Source organism: Ranitomeya variabilis, chromosome 6 (assembly GCF_051348905.1).
Source record: "Ranitomeya variabilis isolate aRanVar5 chromosome 6, aRanVar5.hap1, whole genome shotgun sequence".
In the NCBI taxonomy this organism is placed as follows: Eukaryota; Metazoa; Chordata; class Amphibia; order Anura; family Dendrobatidae; genus Ranitomeya; species Ranitomeya variabilis.
Window position 1 is genome coordinate 158,253,620 of NC_135237.1, and position 19,939 is coordinate 158,273,558.

At 45.9% G+C, this 19,939-nt stretch overlaps 1 protein-coding gene across 5 annotated transcripts in view; it reads left to right on the forward strand.

Annotated features, from left to right (window-relative positions):
- The window catches only part of COA1 (cytochrome c oxidase assembly factor 1), a 154,151-nt gene that overhangs the window by 105,191 nt on the left and 29,021 nt on the right, over positions 1-19,939 (forward strand). Inside the window, exon 1 of one of the 5 annotated variants that reach the window (XM_077269159.1) lies at positions 2,165-2,201. The exons of the other annotated variants lie outside the window; for them this stretch is intronic. Within the exon in view, the coding sequence (XP_077125274.1) occupies positions 2,180-2,201 (22 nt within the window). The 5' untranslated portion in view covers positions 2,165-2,179. Of the gene's footprint in view, positions 1-2,164; positions 2,202-19,939 lie in introns of those variants that run through there. 5 annotated transcript variants of the gene reach the window in all.

Genomic DNA, 19,939 nt, shown 5'->3' on the forward strand with positions numbered 1-19,939 from the left:
ATAATCAAAGGTGCATAGCATTGTATATGGCACAGCTATCTATGGGGCCATAATCAAAGGTGCAGAGCATTGTATATGGCACAGCTATCTATGGGGCCATAATCAAAGGTGCATAGCATTGTATATGGCACAGCTATCTATGGAGCATCTATGGGGCCATAATGAACGGTGCAGAGCATTATATATGGCACAGCTTTATGTGGAGCATCTATGGGGCCATAATGAACGGTATGGAGCATCTATTTTTAATTTTGAAATTCACCGGTAGCTGCTGCATTTTCCACCCTAGGCTTATACTCGAGTCAATAAGTTTTCCCAGTTTTTTGTGGCAAAATTAGGGGGGTCGGCTTATACTCGGGTCGGCTTATACTCGAGTATATACGGTAATTGAATGCTGCGAGATGATGCGTCCGTCTGTGAATGAATTTGTATCATATCTTATAATAGGATGATGAACGTTTTTATTTTACTATCAAATGAGCTTTTGTGCCAGTTCATAGTGTAGCTTCATAAAAGGAGGTAACACTGCTCAATGTGATTTATATAATCAGATTTCACATTTATTACATTAGAAAACATAGTCAAGAAGCGGAGGCTCTCCTTCGCCCACGGCAAAGACTTAGCTCACTGCACCAGTGCTGTACCCTCATACCTGGATCAGATCAGGGCAGATTGCCTTGGTGGCTCACAGAAGCCCTTTTAAAGACAATTATTGATTATTGTCTACACTATGTTTCAGTCACTTTCTATGTATAAAAATAAATTGTATCTGGAAATTGATCCTGAAAAATTACCCTGTGCCAAAATGTGTTTTTACTATTCTATTCTATTTCCTGTTATTTCATTAGCAGCGTAGGGCCATACTGTATAAATGAGAGGAAACCTTGCTGATCGGCTGCTGTAATGCTATATACACATGACTGCGGCATAAGAAATCTAGTGCTCACATCGGGGGGCCACACTGCATAAGAAGAGTCAAGAACTCAGAATAGCAGATTGCAAGTTGTGTATTTTGTTTAATGCGGCCTATTAATCCGCAGGTTTAATGGGGTTGTCCAGGATTAGAAAAACATGGCTACCTCTGTCTGCAAACAGCTCCACCTCTATCGTAGGTTATCTGTGTTATGAATGGAATAAAACAGCAATACCACACGTATACCACACGCAGCTTGTAGGTAGCTATGGCACTGTTTTTGGAAGACGTCTAAGGCTACTTTCACACTAGCGTCGTTTGCAATACGTTGCAATGCGTCGTTCAGGAGAAAAAACGCATCCTGCAAAGTTGTCTGCAGGATGCGTTTTTTCCCCATAGACTAACATTACCGACGCATTGTGACATATTGCCACACATCGCAACCGTCGTGCGATGGTTGCGTCGTGTTTTGGCGAACCGCCGGCACAAAAAACGTTACATGTAACGTTTTTTTGTGCGTCGAGTCCACCATTTTCGATCGCGCATGCGTGGCCGAAACTCTGCCCCCTCCTCCCTGGACCTTGCAATGGGGCAGCGGAAGCGTCGTAAGTGCTATACAAACCTCTGAAACCGGGTGTATGGGTGAAAGTAATGGATAGCACCCAGGTGCCATCCTTGTGTCATCTAAGTCCTGGCTGTTTTGTACTGTTAATTGCTATTAAAGCTTGGAAACTTTTTTTAGTTTTTTACATAAAAGAAAAACAAATGCCACTCATGGTAAAAATGGACACATGCCAAACATGGATGAAATTCAGATGCGGCACACTAATGAAAAACAGAATATATTTTTCTCTTACTGAAAGAGTTTGGAGCCTAATGGCGAAATAAAATTTAAAGTACCGTACTTTAATGTTACATCAATATTCTAAATGGTAATCATCGGATACATACAGCTTACAGGGCTGATTACCACTTTTTCTTGATCATAGTATTTAGATAAAGGGTAAGAGCAGCAAAATCAACCTTTGCCCCGGTTGAAAGAGAGTGTAACTATGGCTTTGAGTCACTGAACACTATAAAAACCTCACTTTGGGAGTAAAAACAAATATAAAATCTTAGCACAAAGTGTATGATTACAACCGGATTATAGTCTGAGTAAAATATGGTCTATAGGATACACACAGCTTTCTGAAGCGATCCCAGTGAAGGCAACAGCACTGAAGCCCACTGGTCCCTATTCCAGCATAGATTCTTCCTGGCCCATGCATGGCGATGGTGGTGTGGTCAGGTACCCTTGTAGGTTGTCTAGCACGCAGGCCACCCTGATGTGAATGGTTTTGAATGGTCTGACTTGACATTTGGTTGCCTCTCACCTCTCTTAAATATGCCTGGAGTTGTGTGTCATTTATCATCCTGTTCTGAAGGGCATTGTTCACAATGAAGCGGCCATCAATGTGGGATGTGGGAAAAGGACGTCCGCTTCTCTGCCTTTCTCTGACTTTTCCGGTCTCTCTGTACCTCTGTTGCAACCTGCTGATGACCCTGTGACACTCTTAGCTCAGTGGCCACTTCTGTCTGAGAACATCCTGCTTGAAGCCTCACAATGCCGAGGTAGTGTTCATCAATTGTTAGGTGTAGTCTTGGTCTCATGAAGTCAAAATGTGAACACCATGATGTGGTAGACTGTTTAAATACCAATTCTAATTGAACCCCAAAATTTGTTGGGTGATTCGTGGATCAAACACCTGTTGTGAATTTTGCCATTAAGTTCAAACACCTGTTGTGAATTTTGCCATTAAGTTCCTTGTTAGAAAACCGCAAGTTGTGCAAAAAGTACTGAAACTTTGAACAGGTGGACATGTGCATTCAAAAGTTTAGAGACGTTTAGAGTCATGTTAAGTTCACCAAAAAAGGTTAGAATGCATTTTAGGGTCACCCTGAAATTTCAACCAAAAGCCAGATATCCCTAACTTTTTGTGAGTAGTGAATGTAGTACCTGCAGATCATGCACATGTCACTTTTATTATGTCTTTTTTCATGTTTTTAATATAGTGTGTTCGCCTGCCTCTTACACTGCCACCACACATCAGCCTGTGTTCTCAATATAGGTTTTTCTATTTTCATAACATGTTTTCATTCCTAGACCAATTTGTTCGGATTTTCTTCATTGGTTTGTGTATTTTCCCAAATGGATTGGGTATATATCCAAGAGATATATGCATAGATGTTATCATACTTGTCATTACTACTCATATGCACCTACTTTCTTTACTCACACACATATACATATATTATCTTCGTAGTCCTTTTCTTGTTTCCTATATATGAGTTAATAATACACCTAAACGTCCACACAAATTATACCATGCATTTAGTGTGCTACATTATTATTTAGGATCACATGTTTTTCTTTCATGTCTTCCTTCCCTGCAGCCACAGTGCTGAAGACACAAACAATTAAGCCAATTGGTGTTTCTAGGAAGGTGTCAGCGGATGGTGCCACTTACAGGGTAACAGTAGACATTCTGTGTGCCACAGGCTGCATGGACCGACCTCATTTCCCATTTGTTGCACAGTGACACCTCTGCACTTGGAGTGTTTTCTGAGTCGCAGGCAGTGTTATGTATGTGTGACGCCCCAGGGTCCTGGTTGTCACAGTGTCATTGCTTTCCTCATGGGGTGAGTGATGTCACGCTTGGAAGCGATGGAGGATTCCTTTTGACAGGTAATTAACACATACAACACCCTTCTGACTCCAGGCCAGAGGGGGGATCTCTGCACCCGACTTCAGGGGAGGAGGAATTGGTCGGGAGGAGGAATTAGTTGCTAGGCAGTTAGGGAGATTTAGACAGTTGGTGCCGGACAGAAGACTGGAGCAGTCTGAGGCAGAAGGACGGGTGAGGGGGCTGTACAGCCTGGGGTGCTGTAGCTCCTAGATAGCGAGATACAGAAGGAAGAACAGTCTTTAGCTAACGTGCCGGAGTGCAAAGCACAGGAGAGTGACAACCAGGGAGAATAGCTGCAACCGGTCTACCTCCCTGATAGAGCGCAGATACTGGTAACCGGAAGACTGAGGTTGTGTCATACTCTAGGAGGCACAGCAGAAACCGGTAGGACAGCTAGACTACACGTAACCTGTCCGCCCTAATGCCCAGGAGACACAGTGACACATAGAGCCCGGGTCATGATAGAGACCCTGTAAAAAGGCTCGCGTCACCTGTCATACAGGTTTGTGTCCCACTTCAATAAAGGACAGAGATAACTGAGAGGATCTTGCTAAGTAGCCATAGGCAGCAAGGAACTACACCACTGCGCTAGAAGGAAGGCTTTTAACTCCACCTGGTAAAGCTGAACTCTGAACCGGCCGGACCCTGCCTGTACCTGTGATCTGGTGCCCTGGACTGTGGCTACCTTCTACCATCAGTAAACCAGGTAAAAAGACAGCACACCTTTGTTCTTTACTGCACCATTCACCATCTTCCATCTATTCACCGGGAGCCCTGGGGACCTACTTCACCTGCGGGAAGTTATACCATCTGGCTGCCATAACATCACCCCAGAGGACCCCTTTAAGCAGCGATGGTCATCCCTGACCGAATACCACAGGTGGCGTCACAACATTTATTATTTTACAAATCCCTTTAAAGACCGTCCCTATAACATGGGCGCCCAGGGCCACGGACCGGGTTGCCGCCACCGTGACACGTCCCTTTAAGTATCGGACCCGGTACCGAGTACCCCACGGCCCTGGCGGGCGTTTCATTTTGGCATCACAAACAAGATGGACCGACCCAGCAAACGGGTCTTGTGCGCCTAAGAGACTGTGCTTAAAAGAGAGACTTTATTAAGTTGTATGCCAGAGACTTTAATGGGTTTCTAAAACATCGCCATAACTGCGTCACACCATAACTGCCGCCATAACAGCGTCACACGGTGCGCGCACTTTGTTTTAAAAATAACCGCCATCAGCCGCCAGAAAGACCGCCACGAGGAGTGCAGGAAAAGAGGGGTGTGCCATTGTGGGCGGAGCCTGAAGTGAGAACCGCAAGTGAAGACGCTGCAAAGTCCTGGACATGAGGACCGGACAGAGTGACTAACCGCGCACAGGAGGAACCGCTGCAGACTCCGGAGGAGAGACGTCAGCCAAAACCGAAGGTTAGCACGGGGGAATGGAAATGTCAGACCTGGGAGGAGAACTAGCGGCGGTCGCAGCCACAGGTCCCTTAATGCCACCAGTCCCCGCAGTGCCCGCAGCTCCTGCAAATAGGCCAGACCCCAACGCAGGAACAGCTCCAATAATGCCACCATCTATGCCCTATATACTCGCTTCCAAGCCGGCCGGACCCTGGCTGTACCTGTGATCTGGTGCCCTGGACTGTGGCTACCTGCTACCATCAGTAAACCAGGTAAAAAGACTGCCCAAATGCGTCCTTTGTTCTTTACTGCATCACTCACCATCTTCCATCTATTCACCGGGAGCCCTGGGGACCTACTTCACCTGTGGGAAGTTATACCATCTGGCTGCCATAAAAATCACCCCAGAGGACCCCTTTAAGCAGCGTTGGTCATCCCTGACCGAATACCACAGGTGGTGTCACGAACATTTATTAATTTACAAATCCCTATAAAGACCGTCCCTTTAACATGGGCGCCCAGGGCCACGGACCGGGTCGCCGCCATAGTGACATGTCCCTTTAAGTACCGAACCCAGTACCGAGTACCCCATGGTCCTGGCGGGCTTTTCATATGGGATGTGGGTAATTCATAATCCCCAGCTTTAATTCTCAACCTGTGTGTGCACACTGTGTATGGCATGCATGTTAACGTCTCTTCTGCTCCATACAAAATAGGGCTCGCACCTGTCAACGTTGTTTGTCATGACACAGCATAGCAAACTAGGCAAACTAGGAATTGAATGGCCACTGTCATGACAATGTGCTTCATGAATAAATGTGCAGAATATACAACATGTTACAAAGAAGTAGTTATAGCTTGTCCCCCTATAATGGGGTAGTCCGAGACATATAATCTGGCAGAAAATATGTTAACATAATAAAATAATCATGACCAGGGCCGGACTTAGCCCAAAAGGCGCCCTGTGCGAGACTGCAGGACGGCGCCCCCCCCCCCCTCCAAACTTTGAAAGAAAACAATAACTCTTTAATATTCACAACAACACGTTTACTTAGAAAACTTGTGTTTCCCTGCAAAACACTTGAAGAAACACTAATATTGCAATAACGGGAATTATAAAGTGCTTTAAAGCGGACCAAAAGGAAAAAATGACGCTTGGTCCAAAGCCATATGGGCTGACAGCCAATCAGAGTGCAGAGCGGCGGCCTGCAAGGCCAAACACCGCCACACCATGACCAGATGACATATTACCACCACAGTGATCGAATAATATCAAATACAAGGAACGAATACCACAACATCATGACCAGACCACATATTACCACCACATAGTGACTGAATACTACAATACTGATCAATAATAAAAAAAAACACAATACTATCACCATAAGTGCCATTATACACAGGAGATCTGTACTTAGTATGCAGCGTCTGTGTATAGGTAATACAGTGATCACCGGTGACATACACAGGACCTCAGTATATAGTATACAGTGTATAGTGTCAGTGTATAGGTAACACACTGACTCACCAGTGACATCTCTAGGTGAAGTCCTTCATCTTTCATCCCGCACAGACCGCCATCACTTCATCCAGCCAGGACTCGTCTCTGCAGGAAATAACACAGTTATCTCGAGTTCCACTTGCAGAACACATTACTTAATTTTCCCAACTTCTACATTACACCACATGAAGAAGGCGACATAGTGTCACTCTACACAGTAATAGGACCGCCCCTCCATTTAAAACAGTATACTCAAAAAATAAAATAAATACATCACTGCAGTAATAATATCCCTTAATTAGCCCCTATGGTAATAATATTCGCCATCCTGGCCCCCGTGTGTCTCATTCCTGGCGTCAGCCATATATTCTCCCATCCTGCCCTAATGAGTATCTATCCTGCCCCATATGATCTTCCCATCCTGCCCCATCTGTCTCCATCGTATCCATCCTGCCCCATCTGTCTCCAATCCTGCCTCCAGTGTCTCCAGTCATGACGCCATGTCTGTCATCCTGCCCCGTGTCTCCATTCTGCCCCTGTGTCCAGCATTCTGCACCAGTGTCCAGCATTCTGCACCAGTGTCCAGCATTCTGCACCAGTGTCCAGCTTTCTGCCCCTGTGTCCAGCTTTCTGCCCCCTGTGTCCAGCTTTCTGCCCCAGTGTCCAGCTTTCTGCCCCAGTGTCCAGCGTTCTGCCCCAGTGTCCAGCTTTCTGCCCCAGTGTCCAGCGTTCTGCATCAGTGTCCAGCGTTCTGCCCCAATGTCCAGCGTTCTGCCCCTGTGTCCAGCGTTCTGCCCCTGTGTCCAGCTTTCTGCCCCAGTGTCCAGCTTTCTGCCCCAGTGTCCAGCTTTCTGCCCCAGTGTCCAGCTTTCTGCCCCAGTGTCCAGCTTTCTGCCCCAGTGTCCAGCTTTCTGCCCCCGTGTCCAGCTTTCTGCCCCAGTGTCCAGCTTTCTGCCCCCGTGTCCAGCGTTCTGCCCCCGTGTCCAGCTTTCTGCCCCTGTGTCCAGCTTTCTGCCCCAGTGTCCAGCGTTCTGCATCAGTGTCCAGCGTTCTGCCCCAATGTCCAGCGTTCTGCCCCCGTGTCCAGCTTTCTGCCCCAGTGTCCAGCTTTCTGCCCCAGTGTCCAGCTTTCTGCCCCCGTGTCCAGCTTTCTGCCCCAGTGTCCAGCTTTCTGCCCCCGTGTCCAGCGTTCTGCCCCCGTGTCCAGCTTTCTGCCCCCGTGTCCAGCTTTCTGCCCCAGTGTCCAGCGTTCTGCATCAGTGTCCAGCGTTCTGCCCCAATGTCCAGCGTTCTGCCCCCGTGTCCAGCTTTCTGCCCCAGTGTCCAGCTTTCTGCCCCAGTGTCCAGCTTTCTGCCCCAGTGTCCAGCTTTCTGCCCCAGTGTCCAGCTTTCTGCCCCAGTGTCCAGCGTTCTGCCCCAGTGTCCAGCGTTCTGCCCCCGTGTCCAGCGTTCTGCCCCCGTGTCCAGCGTTCTGCCCCAGTGTCCAGCGTTCTGCCCCAGTGTCCAGCGCTCTGCCCCCCCTGTGTCCAGCTTTCTGCCCCGTCTCCAGCTTTCTGCCCCAGTGTCCAGCTTTCTGCCCCAGTGTCCAGCTTTCTGCCCCAGTGTCCAGCTTTCTGCCCCAGTGTCCAGCGTTCTGCCTCCCTGTGTCCAGCTTTCTGCCCTGCCCCCCCCCCTCCCGATCGCCGCTCTCAATAATAATTTAAAAAAAACAACAAGTTCTTCTTACCTGACCGCGATCCTGCTCTATCTGCTTATCGGTGGGGGCGGCCATCTTCCTGAGGCCGCGCGTGCGCAGGTGGAGTGCTCTGCTGCCCGGGGCTTCAGGAAAATGGCCGCGGGATGCCGCGCATGCACAGATGGAGATCGCGGCGGCCATTTTTCTGAAGCCGAGAAGCGAACAGCCAGGTAAATTCTGCGCCGCCGGCGACCCGCCCCCCCGCATTGTGCCGCCCCCCGCATTGTGCCGCCCCCTTCCTACGCCACTGCCAGGGGGGGCCCGATGACCGGGGGCGTGGTAACCGGAACGCTGGCAGATGGAAATTTTAGAAAACGGCTGCCCCGTACCGGGTCGTACCGGCTGAATCCCACCCCTGATTGTGATGTAATGTGACATTAATCTGCTGAGCTCAATAAATGCGCCCCTTGTATGCTAACGAGCCTTGGCGCCCTGTGCGGCCGCACAGGTCGCACAGGGCAAAGGCCGGCCCTGATCATGACCTATTCAAAGCACCACCACTCATGTGATCTCCGCTGGTCCTGCAATGCCAGTCCTGCAACGATGACCCTGATTCATGTGACCACTGTAGCCAGTCACTGACCTCGACCATGACTCTTGTATAACTGCTCAGGCTGTGAGCTGTAGCGGTCCATCTTCAATGGACACAGACCATAGGAGTGGTGGCTGCATATATATATATACTGTATCTACAGTTCTGTGAAAAAGTGTTTGCCTCCTTCCTGATTTCTTATTCTTTTGCATGTTTGTCACACTTTGTCAAACGTTTCAGATCACCAAACAAATTTAAATATTAGGTAAAGATAACACAAGAAAACACAAAATGCAGTTTATAAATAAAGATCTTTATTATTAAGGGAAAAATAAATCCAAACCGACAGGGACCTGTGTGAAAAAGTGATTGCCCCTAAACCTCATAGCTGCTTGGGCCACCCCTAGCAGCCACAAATGCAATCAAGCATTTGGGATAACTGGCAATGAGTCCTTTACAACGCTTCACACCGCACTGCTCTAGTTGGTTGACTGGATGCTAAAAACTGATTTCCATATACATTATTGGGAGATTTTGAGTTAATAGATGGGGGTCCCCACTTCATAATCTTCTTCTACAAACAGCATCTCTCACTATGGAAAACATGTCTTATTCTGTATTAAATTAGCAACTCATTGATTTAATTTGACAGCGTTAGTGTGTAGTGCTTAATTATCCTTGAAGGGGCACTGAAGTGAAATTAAACCTCTACTACCCGATTTGCCCACATTTTATAGCTGATAACTAGAGGTCTCAACAAAAGGATACTCGTGTTTAGTTAAATGTCAGTGGACTTTTCTGACAGGTAGGCAAAGTACAAAGTGGAAAACTCCTTGAGGATATGTGCACATTCGGTCTTCTGGAATCACTCCTGATAAAGCACGGCAAATAAAATTAACATAATGCACAGCAATGTAAAAACTACATTGCTGTGCACATGTTCAGATTTTTGATACTTTTAACTGCTTCAGGATTTGAAAACTGTGAAATGGTTAAAAGAAATAACATGTTCATCTTTCCTGGCAGAAACCACTTGCTTCTATAGTGTAAAATATTGAGAAAAGACACTGGTTTTACCTGGAAAAACTGGGCAGCTCTGCCGGCGGAACAAAGTTATCTTGTGCACATACACTGAAAAAGAATTTCCACAATGCTTTAGTTGAAAGTCAGTGTTATAGAGTTTTGCTACTGATTATTGATGGGCTAACCTGAACCGGCGGCTCTGTTTGAAGGTAAGATTATTACCGCCGGTCAGAGAGTCAGCAGCTGTGACCTGAGGAAAAAGTTTTCCTCCGGTCACAGAGGCATCAGCCCGTGAGAGACTACTACTCTCATCAGGGTACGCTTGCTGCCGCTAATAACAGGAAGAGCAGGCGCGGCTGATGTGAGAATTCATCAGTCAGAGCCTGTGCTATAAACAAATACATTTTGTAAAAAAAAAAATGACTTGGGGTCTTTTTATTTTTGATAACCAGCATGGCACAAATGACAGCTACGGGCTGCAACCCTCAGCTATCAGCTTTATCATGGCTATTTATCAAGAATAGAGAGGTCCCCACTCCCTTTTTTGACAACCAGACAAGCTAAAGCAGACAGCCGGGGGCTGGTAAGGGGCCATGGATATCACCCCCCAGCCTAAAAATAGCAGCGCATAGCCGCCCCAGAAAAGGTGTATATATTAGTTGCGCTAATTCTGGCGCTTTGCCCTGCTCTTCCCACTTGCCCTGTGGTGGTAGCAAGTGGGGTTCATATGTGTGGGGTTGATGTCACCTTTTGTATTTTCAGGTGACATCAAACCCAGCAGTTAGTAATAGAGAAGTGTCTATAAGACGCCTGTCCATTACTAACTTCATAGTCATATTGTCAGTAAAAAAATACAAATTTATTCAAAATTAAAAAATGGCAAACAAAGTTATACTCATGGTACACCCATTCCATTGAAGCCCTGGTCACCTGTAAAAAGAGAAAAAACAATGTCCCAACATACTGTCGTTATCCATGTCTCCGATAATTGGTTTTCAATCTTGATGGTGCCAAGATGTGACCATCCAGGCTAAAAACTACAGTAGAATGAGCTGCTGCGAGGACCACATCAGTGACAAGCGGTGACGTCATTGAGGTTACCGCAGATCACTGAGGCTGCTTTCCCAGCTCACTTTAGTGTTCGCCGGGCTGGTGAACTATAGTGACCTCAGTGAGATCACCACAATTCACCGTAAGAAATCTGAACATTATTTATTTAAATAATTTTAAAAAATGTTGTGGGGACCCCTCTGTTTTTCATAACCAGCCATGATAAAGCTGACAGCTGAAGGTTGCAGCCCACAGCTGTCAGTTTTACCTGTGCTGGTTATGAAAAATAGACTCCCACATCATTTTTTTTGTAATTGTATTTATTTATAGCGTAGGCGCTGGCTGATGAATTCTCCCATCAGCCGCCCCTGCTCTCGCTATTATTAACGGCAGCAGGCGTAGGCTGATGGGAGTAGTACTATCTCATCATCCGATGCCTCTGTGACTGGAGGTAAACGTTTTACCTCCAGTCACAGCTTCTGAATCATGCTGTCATCTGACAGCATGGGAACCGCAGCTCTCTGACTGGGGTAATGATCTTAGAGGCAGTGTTTGCCTCACTGTCATGCAGATGGCAGCGTGGCAAACAACGAATGTTCAGGCCCCCATTCATCTGAATGGGGTCCGGGTTCGGGTACTGTTCTGTTAACCGAACCAAACTTTTTAACTCGTTGGACCTGAACATCCAGGAGTTCACCCATCACTACTACTTATATTTTCTTTCTTTCAGAGATATTAGCATTTTTTAGATTGAGCTGACATCTGCCTGGTCTAGCTTTTTATTTCCAGCGAAGTACTAGCCCCAACATAGCCAACATGATGATGATGACTATAGCTAGTGCCATTCAGAGGCACACAAGGTCAATCACTACAGCAAACGTTTTAACAAATTGGCTTTGCAAAATGAACAATTATTCAGCTGCACAGTCCATTTGACACAAGGATTTTGCCCAACTTTCACTCATTGTAAGTCTTCCAACGCAACTAATTAGCTTGTATATGTCTGACACCCTTTTTTAATTTTCTCCATAATACAAAAAAATTAAAAATGATTAATACAGTAATCCTTCATACAATACAAAATAGACAAAGAAAACAAAGTCATAGATGACACTCCCAAGACATTGCCAATACTTGTCTTGTATAAAAATTGTTTATCCATGTGTTTTCCATGGTGGGAATGATGAGATCCCTGTCAGTTTATCTAGAAATGGTAATTATACGTCTGTTCTGTTGTAATCAAAATAAGGAAGAATTTATTCATTGTCACTACTGCTGTATCATTATTAATCATCCACTGTGAAATTTAATTACAGAAGTAAATCCTAAAAAAAATGCCTTGGGAATTATACAGTTGCACGACACGATAACCGTGAGAGCCATATTTTGAGATATAGCCAGTAAACGCTCTTGACACACCTCACACATGTTTGATAGTCAGCTATTCCACCAAACTAGTAGTCCGGTCCAAGCAATAGATACCATCTCCCAAGATTTGTAAGAGGATTGTACAGTATGTAGTTGACAATCTTAGTTGAGACTTGACTCCATCCTCTGCTCTTTTCTGTTTTTGATCTATACTAGAATTCTGACAACACACCTAACTTCCGATACATGCACTGATATGGAAACATAGTAATTTTTGGAAGACCACTGCTCAAATAGTTGCAAAACAAATACACCCATTTCCAGTGGCGTAACTACAAAGTTATGGGCCCCGGTGCGAACTTCCAAATGGGGCCCCCCCTCGCAGCCCTGCCATACAACTCAAGGTAACCCCCATAGAATACAACGCAGCCCCCCTCATAGTGCTCCATACCGTTGATTATTGCCCCATAGATGCTCCATATAAAGCTGCCCCATATATAATGCTCTGCACCGTTCATTATGGCCCCATAGATGCTCCATAGAAAGCTGTGCCATATATAATGCTCTGCACCGTTCATTATGGCCCCATAGATACTCCATAGAAAGCTGTGCCATATATAATGCTCTGCACCGTTCATTATGGCCCCATAGATGCTCCATAGAAAGCTGTGCCATATATAATGCTCTGCACCGTTCATTATTGCCCCACAGATGCTCCATAGAAAGCTGTGCCATATATAATGCTCTGCACCGTTCATTATTGCCCCATAGATGCTCCATAGAAAGCTGTGCCATGTATTATGCTCTGCACCGTTCATTATGGCCCCATAGATACTCCATAGAAAGCTGTGCCATATATAATGCTCTGCACCGTTCATTATGGCCCCATAGATGCTCCATAGAAAGCTGTGCCATATATAATCCTCTGCACCGTTCATTATTGCCCCATAGATGCTCCATAGAAAGCTGTGCCATATATAATGCTCTGCACCGTTCATTATTGCCCCATAAGATGCTCCGCACAGCCACTGCCCCTTATAGTGCTGCACAAGTGTTATGGCCCCGTAAGATGCTCCGCACAGTCACTGCCCCTTATAGTGCTGCACAAGTGTTATGGCCCCGTAAGATGCTCCGCACAGTCACTGCCCCTTATAGTGCTGCACAAGTGTTATGGCCCCATAAGATGCTCCGCACAGCCACTTGCCCCATATAGTGCTGCACAATTGTTATGGCCCCATAAGATGCTCCGCACAGCCACTGCCCCTTATAGTGCTGCACAAGTGTTATGGCCCCATAAGATGCTCCGCACAGCCACTTGCCCCATATAGTGCTGCACAATTGTTATGGCCCCATAAGATGCTCCGCACAGCCACTGCCCCTTATAGTGCTGCACAAGTGTTATGGCCCCATAAGATGCTCCGTACAGTCACTTGCCCCATATAGTGCTGCACAATTGTTATGGCCCCATAAGATGCTCCGCACAGCCACTGCCCCTTATAGTGCTGGCGCTGCACAAGTGTTATGGCCCCATAAAATGCTCCGTACAGCCACTGCCCCTTATAGTGCTGCACAATTGTTATGGCCCCATAAGATGCTCCACACAGCCACTGCCCCTTATAGTGCTGCACAAGTGTTATGGCCCCGTAAGATGCTCCGCACAGTCACTGCCCCTTATAGTGCTGCACAAGTGTTAAGGCCCCATAAGATGCTCCGCACAGTCACTGCCCCTTATAGTGCTGCACAATTGTTATGGCCCCATAAGATGCTCCGCACAGTCACTGCCCCTTATAGTGCTGGCACTGCACAAGCGTTATGGTCCCATAAGATGCTCCGTACAGTCACTGCCCCTTATAGTGCTGCACAAGTGTTATGGCCCCGTAAGATGCTCAGCACAGTCACTGCCCCTTATAGCGCTGCACAATTGTTATGGCCCCGTAAGATGCTCCGCACAGCCACTGCCCCTTATAGTGCTGCACAAGTGTTATGGCCCCAAAAGATGCTCTGCACAGTCACTGCCCCTTATAGTGCTGCACAATTGTTATGGCCCCATAAGATGCTTCGCACAGTCACTGCCCCTTATAGTGCTGGCGCTGCACAAGCGTTATTGCCCCATAAAATGCTCCGTACAGTCACTTGCCCCTTATGCTTTTGCTGCCATAAAAAAAATAAATCACATACTCACCTCACCTCTCTCTTCGCTCAGGACCCCCGGCACTTTCAATATTTACCTGGCTGCTCCTCGTGCGGCTCCGTCTTCGGCACTGACGTTCAGCAGAGGGCGCGCACTGACTACGTCACCGCGCCCTCTGACCTGAGCGTCACTGCCAGAGGACGCTGATGACAGAGCCGCACCGGAACGAGGAGCGGTAAATATCGCGCAGCGCTGCGCAGCACTGTATACTCACCTACTCCCGGCACGGTCCCTGGACGTCCCTGCTTCTTCCAGCGCTGCAGATTCTTCCTGTATTGAGCGGTCACAGTTACCGTTCAATACAGAAATGAATATTCATTTCTGTAATGAGCGGGACCATGTGACCGCTCAGTGCAGGAAGAATCTGCAGCGCTGGAAGAAGCAGGGACGTCCAGGGACCGCGCCGGGAGTAGGTAAGTATAATTAGAGAGCGGTGACGGCTCCCTGCTGCGGGTCACTCACAAATGGTGGATCATCATCAATCATGGCTCATTTCATTCTCCTTCACTCCTGTCCATGGGGCCCCTAAGTAGTCTGGGCCCTGTCGCAGCTGCGACCGCGGTAGTTACGCCCCTGACCATTTCTTATTTGAAGGGGTTGTCCATGTTCGGGATGAATGATGTGACTGTGTGACTGCAGACTTTGAATCCTGACAACGTGTAGTGTGCGCGCTGTGAGTATTCACAAGTCTTAAGGGCATCTCTAAGCTGGTCAAACTTTGCCTTCCTAAAGTTCAGTGTTTTTGTGACTCCCTGACAAGTCCCCCTAGTGAAAGACAAGTGAAACTGTACAATATTGTGGTTGCTATTTTCTAGATGCCCAACGACCTGCAGATTTGTTATTTTGTCAGGTTTATTAGATAGTATTAGGTCTAAAAGTGCTGCTCCTCTGGTTGGGTTCTGCACCAATTGTGAAAGATACTTTTTCTTGGTTATTAGGAGAAACCTGTTGCCTTTATGAGTTTTGCAGGTCTCTGTTTCCCAGTTAATATCCGGGTAGTTAAAGTCCCCCATAACAAGGACCTCATTATGGGTTGCAGCTTCATTTATCTGCCTTAGTAGTAGACTTTCCATGATTTCTTTATATTTGGGGGTTTGTAACAGACCCCAATGAGAATTTTGTTACTATTTTTCCCTCCGTGTATTTCAACCCATATGGACTTGACATCCTCATTCCCTTCGCTAATATTCTCCCTTAAAGTGGACTTTACATAAAGACAAACCCCTCCTCCTCTCCGATTTTTACGATCCTTTCTAAACAGACTGTAACCCTGTAAGTTAACTACCCAGTCGTAGTTCTCATCTAACCATGTCTCAGTTATTCCCACTATGTCAAAGTTACCTGTAGATATTTCTGCTTCTAGTTCTTCCATCTTGTTGTTAGGCTTCTGACGTTTGCGAGCATGCAGTTTAGAGGATTTTGTTTTGTTCCAATCTCCCCCCTATGGATTGTTTTAGAAATTTTCTTACCTCCCTTCCGAGTATGTTGTCTTGAGTCTTCCTTGCTGCACCTCATATCCTTTATCAGTATATTTTCTGGCTTCATGTTCTTGTCTAATGTTTTTCTTCCCATCCCCTCTTCTTCTAGTTTAACGCCCTCTTGATGAGTGTAGCGAGTCTTCTGGCGAATGTGTGTTTCCCAGGTTTGTTGAGGTGTAGTCGGTCTCTGGCAAGGAGTCCGTCGTATAGATAATACACACCATGGTCCAGGAATCCGAATCCTTGGTGTCTGCACCATCGTCTTAGCCAGTTGTTTGCATCAAGGATCCTGTTCCATCTCCTGGCGACATGCCCGTCTACTGGAAGAATAGAAGAAAAAAACTACCTGTACGTCCAGTTCCTTTACTTTCTTCCAGAACTCTTCAAAGTCTTTTCAGATTGTCAGTAGGTCCTTCCTTGCTGTGTCATTGGTGCCAACATGTATCAGAAGAAATGGGTGGATGTCCTTGGAACTGATGAGCTTTGGTATCCTCTTGGTCACATCCTTATTTTTGCACCTGGGAGGCAGCATACTTCTCTTGCAGTTATGTTCAGTCTGCAGATGGCTGCTTCTGTGCCTCTCAGTAGTGAGTCTCCCACCACTACCACTTTTCTTCGCTTCTTGGCTGTACTAGGTATGCAGGACGCATGTGGAAGTAGGCGGAGCTTAACAGAGGATGTACGCAGCCATACGCAGACCAGCCAAACGCAAGTGTGAAACCAGCCTTACTCAGATTCATGATGTCCACATTTTGGGTAGAATGACCAAAGTAACAGTTCCCTTTAAAGACCTCCATGAACTCTTGCTTTAAATTGTCATCATAAAACTTTGTACCAGATTTGGTGGACATTTCTATATTATTTTGTCTGTTATTGCTATCCTTTTATGATAGTGGATGAGTAATATTGAAAAGATAATTTCACTATTTTGAAAACAAATATTGATCCAACAAGGGCAGCTTCAGAGAAGTATTGTTGATGTGTATGGTAGAAAGTTGGGTGTGATGATTGTAACTTTAGGTCAAACAAGCAGAGAAATCAGTTAGTGTTTCCCAAAAATGTCAGTTGTGTGTATGTGTATGTGTGTGTGTGTGTGTGTGTGTGTGTGTGTGTGTGTGTGTGTGTGTGTGTGTGTGTGTGTGTGTGTGTGTGTGTGATGTTGAGGGGGAGGCAATGGTTCCAAATAGACATTGGTCTTTAATCCATAGAACGTATGTGCATTAGACTTTAAGCTAGCTATGAACATTAGATTTATAAAAGCCAGCAAGTAAGCTACCCGAACGTGCTCTTGGCTATTGTCATAACAAACTGGAACCAATTTGTTTGTGGTTCTGTTATATACCGTAATATATTTTATTTTGTGTTTATATTGATATACCTTTATTTTGTTGGGATCTTGCTATACATGTTGCTTTGAAAATGCTCTTCAAGGGCAGCATATTAAAGGGAATCTGTCAAGAGGCTCATTCCTATTAAGCCGTCTATATGGATATGCTGGTCATAGGAAGCTAAAAAAAGTTATAAAATAATAATCACACACAGCTCTGCAATGAGATCAGGAGACTTTAGATCTTTTGAATGCTCTCTCTCTCTTCCTTAATACTAGAGAAGAGCGAGAGATGATTCAAAAAGATCTAAACAAACTGGAACTGTGGGCATAAACTAACAGAATGGATTTTAAAAGGGAGAAATGCAAAGTTCTACATCTGGGCAAGAAAAATGAAAAAAGCATATATAGAATGGGAGGAATAGGGCTAAGCAACAGCACATGTGAAAAAGACATGGGTATGCTAATAGATCACAGACTGCACATGAGTCAAGAGTGTGATGCAGCAGCAAAAAGGCAAACACAAACACGACTTAGGTGGGTTGATACTGAAAGATTACGGCACATTTAAAGAGCTGGAGTGGTTTAACAGTTTGATATATCATTTTATGTGAAAAAGCTTACTCAAAACGTTGGTTCTGGGCTTAGTAGTCCAGTGGGCCGTCACAAGTGACCACCAGCTTTCCTCTTATTATTGTGCATAAAATTACTGAGCACGCCATACAAGTTATACTGAATCTATTCTGTAAAATTGCATATCAGTCGGCTGAGCATCATATGCTCCATAATATGCTGCAGTCATGTCCAACTGCATGTTCATTCTAATAAGTTCCCTTCAGTAGGTTATTCTGTACTTTGGTTCAGTTCTTCAACACATTCAATTACTTTTTTTGATGTTAGTGAATAGAAACAATCTGTTCTATTTTCCTAGCTGAGAGTTTTATCTGGTCTATATGATCCTCTTTTTATATCAGCAGCACAAACCCATTGTGTAACGAGAGTGTTGGAACCACTCTGCTATGGTCCGAGGAGAGCCTGGAGGGGTGTGACTAGCACCTGACTTTTCATTAGGTCCCCTGATCGGTAGATTTAGGCATGTCTCCCGATGGACACCAGGTGCAACTCCAGAACACCTGGACCACGGATGCTCAGCAGCTAACCCCCCAAGGGACAGGTAACTGGAACGGCCCAGTAGGTGGATACAGCTGATACAGGCAGGCACTGCAGGAACACAGAAACCACAGATGCAGAAGGGTCCGGCAGATAAACCAATTGACATGTCAGTTACAGACGAGTACGGCTGATATACAGACTGGCACAGCAAGTGCAGACAGGACCAACAGATGTACCGACTGGCACGGCAGGTGCAGACAGGTCCGACTGATATACAGACTGGCACGGCAGGTGCAGACGGGATCGACAGATGTACAAACTGGCACAGCAGGTGCAGGCGGGTCCGGCTGAAATATAGACTGACAAGGCAGGTACTGGCATGGAGGGTAAAGACAGACAGATGCTAGCAGTACTAGTGGGAATAAACGGACAAGACCTGACAACTAGCAAGCATGTAGAAACTAACTAACAACATTGCACAGGCAGTTCGATGCAGGTGGAGGTGCCTTAAATATTAAGTGTCTCCCAGCCATTGGCAGTTTAAGAATGAGGATGATAGGCTTGAGGAGAGATGCATGGAAAGAATTGATACATGAAATATATATATCTTGGTACCTGTTAGCCAGTAGATAGAAAAATATTTAGAATTGAGAGACCTCAGTGGTTGTTGCCATCTTTCTAGTTAGCCATTAAAATTATCAACCACTGAGGACTCTCAAATGGAAAGAATTGTGAATACTCAAAGAGGCTGGGAGTTTGAGCTTGTAGGCTACTGGATTAATCTGTTTTAGGACCTTGAACAGACCGATGCAGCGAGAACCTAATTTATACGAGGGTATCTTCAGACGGACATACTTATTCGACAGCCAAATCTTGTCCCCAGAACAAAACAGAGGCGGATCCAGGCGTCTCTTCTTTGTGTATTTTTTCATCTGCTCAGAGGATTTCAATAAGGTGGCCTTGGTGACCTCCCAGATCTTAGAAAATCCCTTGAGGGATTCAGCAGCAGGAATGTCGGAAGTAGTAGATACAGGAAACTGAATATTAGGATGGTGATTGTAGACCATAAAAAAAACTGAGATTTAGCAGAGGATTCACTCACATGGCTGTTGTATGTGAATTCTGCCCAAGGCAGGCGTTCAGCACAAACACCGTGTTGTGCATTGACAAAGTGCCGTAGGAAGTTGGTCAGGATCTGATTTCCCCCACTCTACCTGGTCATTGGATTGAGGATGATAGGCCGAAGAGAAATCCAAAATGACATTCAGTAGCTTGCAGATAGCTTTCCAGAAGCGAGAAGTAAACTGGATGCCTCCGAGACAATATGAAGCAATAATCCCTGGAGGCGGAAAATATTTACTGAAGAATAAACTTCTTCGCAAGCACTGAAGCAGACAGAAGACTGGGTAGTGACGTGAAATGGGCCATCTTGGAAAAGCGATCCACAATCACCTAGATGATGGTACACCCGGCCGATCCTGGAAGATCTTTTATGAAATCCATCGCAATATGCTGCCAGGGAGCAGATGATACGGGCAAAGAAGTAGACGGCCAGTCAGAAGGTGCTTCAT